Genomic DNA, 786 nt, shown 5'->3' on the forward strand with positions numbered 1-786 from the left:
GTGGCAAAACTGATTGTAACTGGCCACATAAGCATCGCCGCTGGATTGAAATATGGAATAATGGGAACAATTATGTCGTGGAGGGAAGACCAGCAAATACAATGCCTTTGAACCATTACTCTGAGTATATGCAGTGGTATTTAAGAAGAACTAGAAGATATATATCTAGAGATGGAGCACACTCTGATGCAATGGTAAAAAAAATTATAAATTACACTTTCTTTGTAATTATATTATTTAATACTAATTTTCTTTAATTTTTTCAGTACACTTTTGCAAAAAGAATTTGTGATCAGAGTCGTCCTCCAGCTTCACTTATTAATCCCACACAATCTTTGTATGACGTCTTCTCATCGGGACGTGAAATGATGGGAGCATTGGCTGAACTATACCCCAATGCATACTCTACCTACATTGATGATGCTCCTCCTACTCATCATTATGATATATCGGAAACTAACTCTCCACAACAAACTCCAGTGGATAGTCATTATCAAGGACATACTTCATCATTTACTCCTCAACAACAACAACAACAATAACAATAACAATATGGGTTTTCAAATTATGATTCCCCATACAATTATTTCTCATCAAGTTCTCAAAACCCAATACCAACAATGTTTGCTACTAGTTCAACTACACCATTCTCGGCATATGATCCTCAACAATATTATCGTCCTACTATGCCGTCTACAAATATTTTTGGTATACAACATACTGATGATGAGGTTGTCGTTGAAGATGTTAATGAAGATGATTCAAATGAGGAGGAGCCACAATTGG

At 35.8% G+C, this 786-nt stretch overlaps 1 protein-coding gene across 1 annotated transcript; it reads left to right on the forward strand.

Moving 5' to 3' along the window:
- The first annotated feature begins 64 nt into the window (after nucleotides 1-64).
- LOC109338497 lies at nucleotides 65-542 on the forward strand. The gene is made up of 2 exons (XM_019575757.1): nucleotides 65-194; nucleotides 267-542. Exons 1-2 carry the CDS (start codon nucleotides 102-104, stop codon nucleotides 540-542), a joined length of 369 nt encoding a protein of 122 aa, XP_019431302.1. The 5' UTR covers nucleotides 65-101.
- Nucleotides 543-786: the final 244 nt, after the last annotated feature.

Source organism: Lupinus angustifolius, unplaced genomic scaffold (genome assembly GCF_001865875.1).
Source record: "Lupinus angustifolius cultivar Tanjil unplaced genomic scaffold, LupAngTanjil_v1.0 Scaffold_27_9, whole genome shotgun sequence".
Classification (NCBI taxonomy): Eukaryota; Viridiplantae; Streptophyta; class Magnoliopsida; order Fabales; family Fabaceae; genus Lupinus; species Lupinus angustifolius.

Bases quoted from the DNA above. Each gene is read 5' to 3' on its own strand.
- LOC109338497 (XM_019575757.1), top strand. From the start codon at position 102: ATGCCTTTGAACCATTACTCTGAGTATATGCAGTGGTATTTAAGAAGA. The intron at 195-266 runs GTAAAAAAAATT...TAATTTTTTCAG, and splicing joins GAGCACACTCTGATGCAATG to TACACTTTTGCAAAAAGAAT.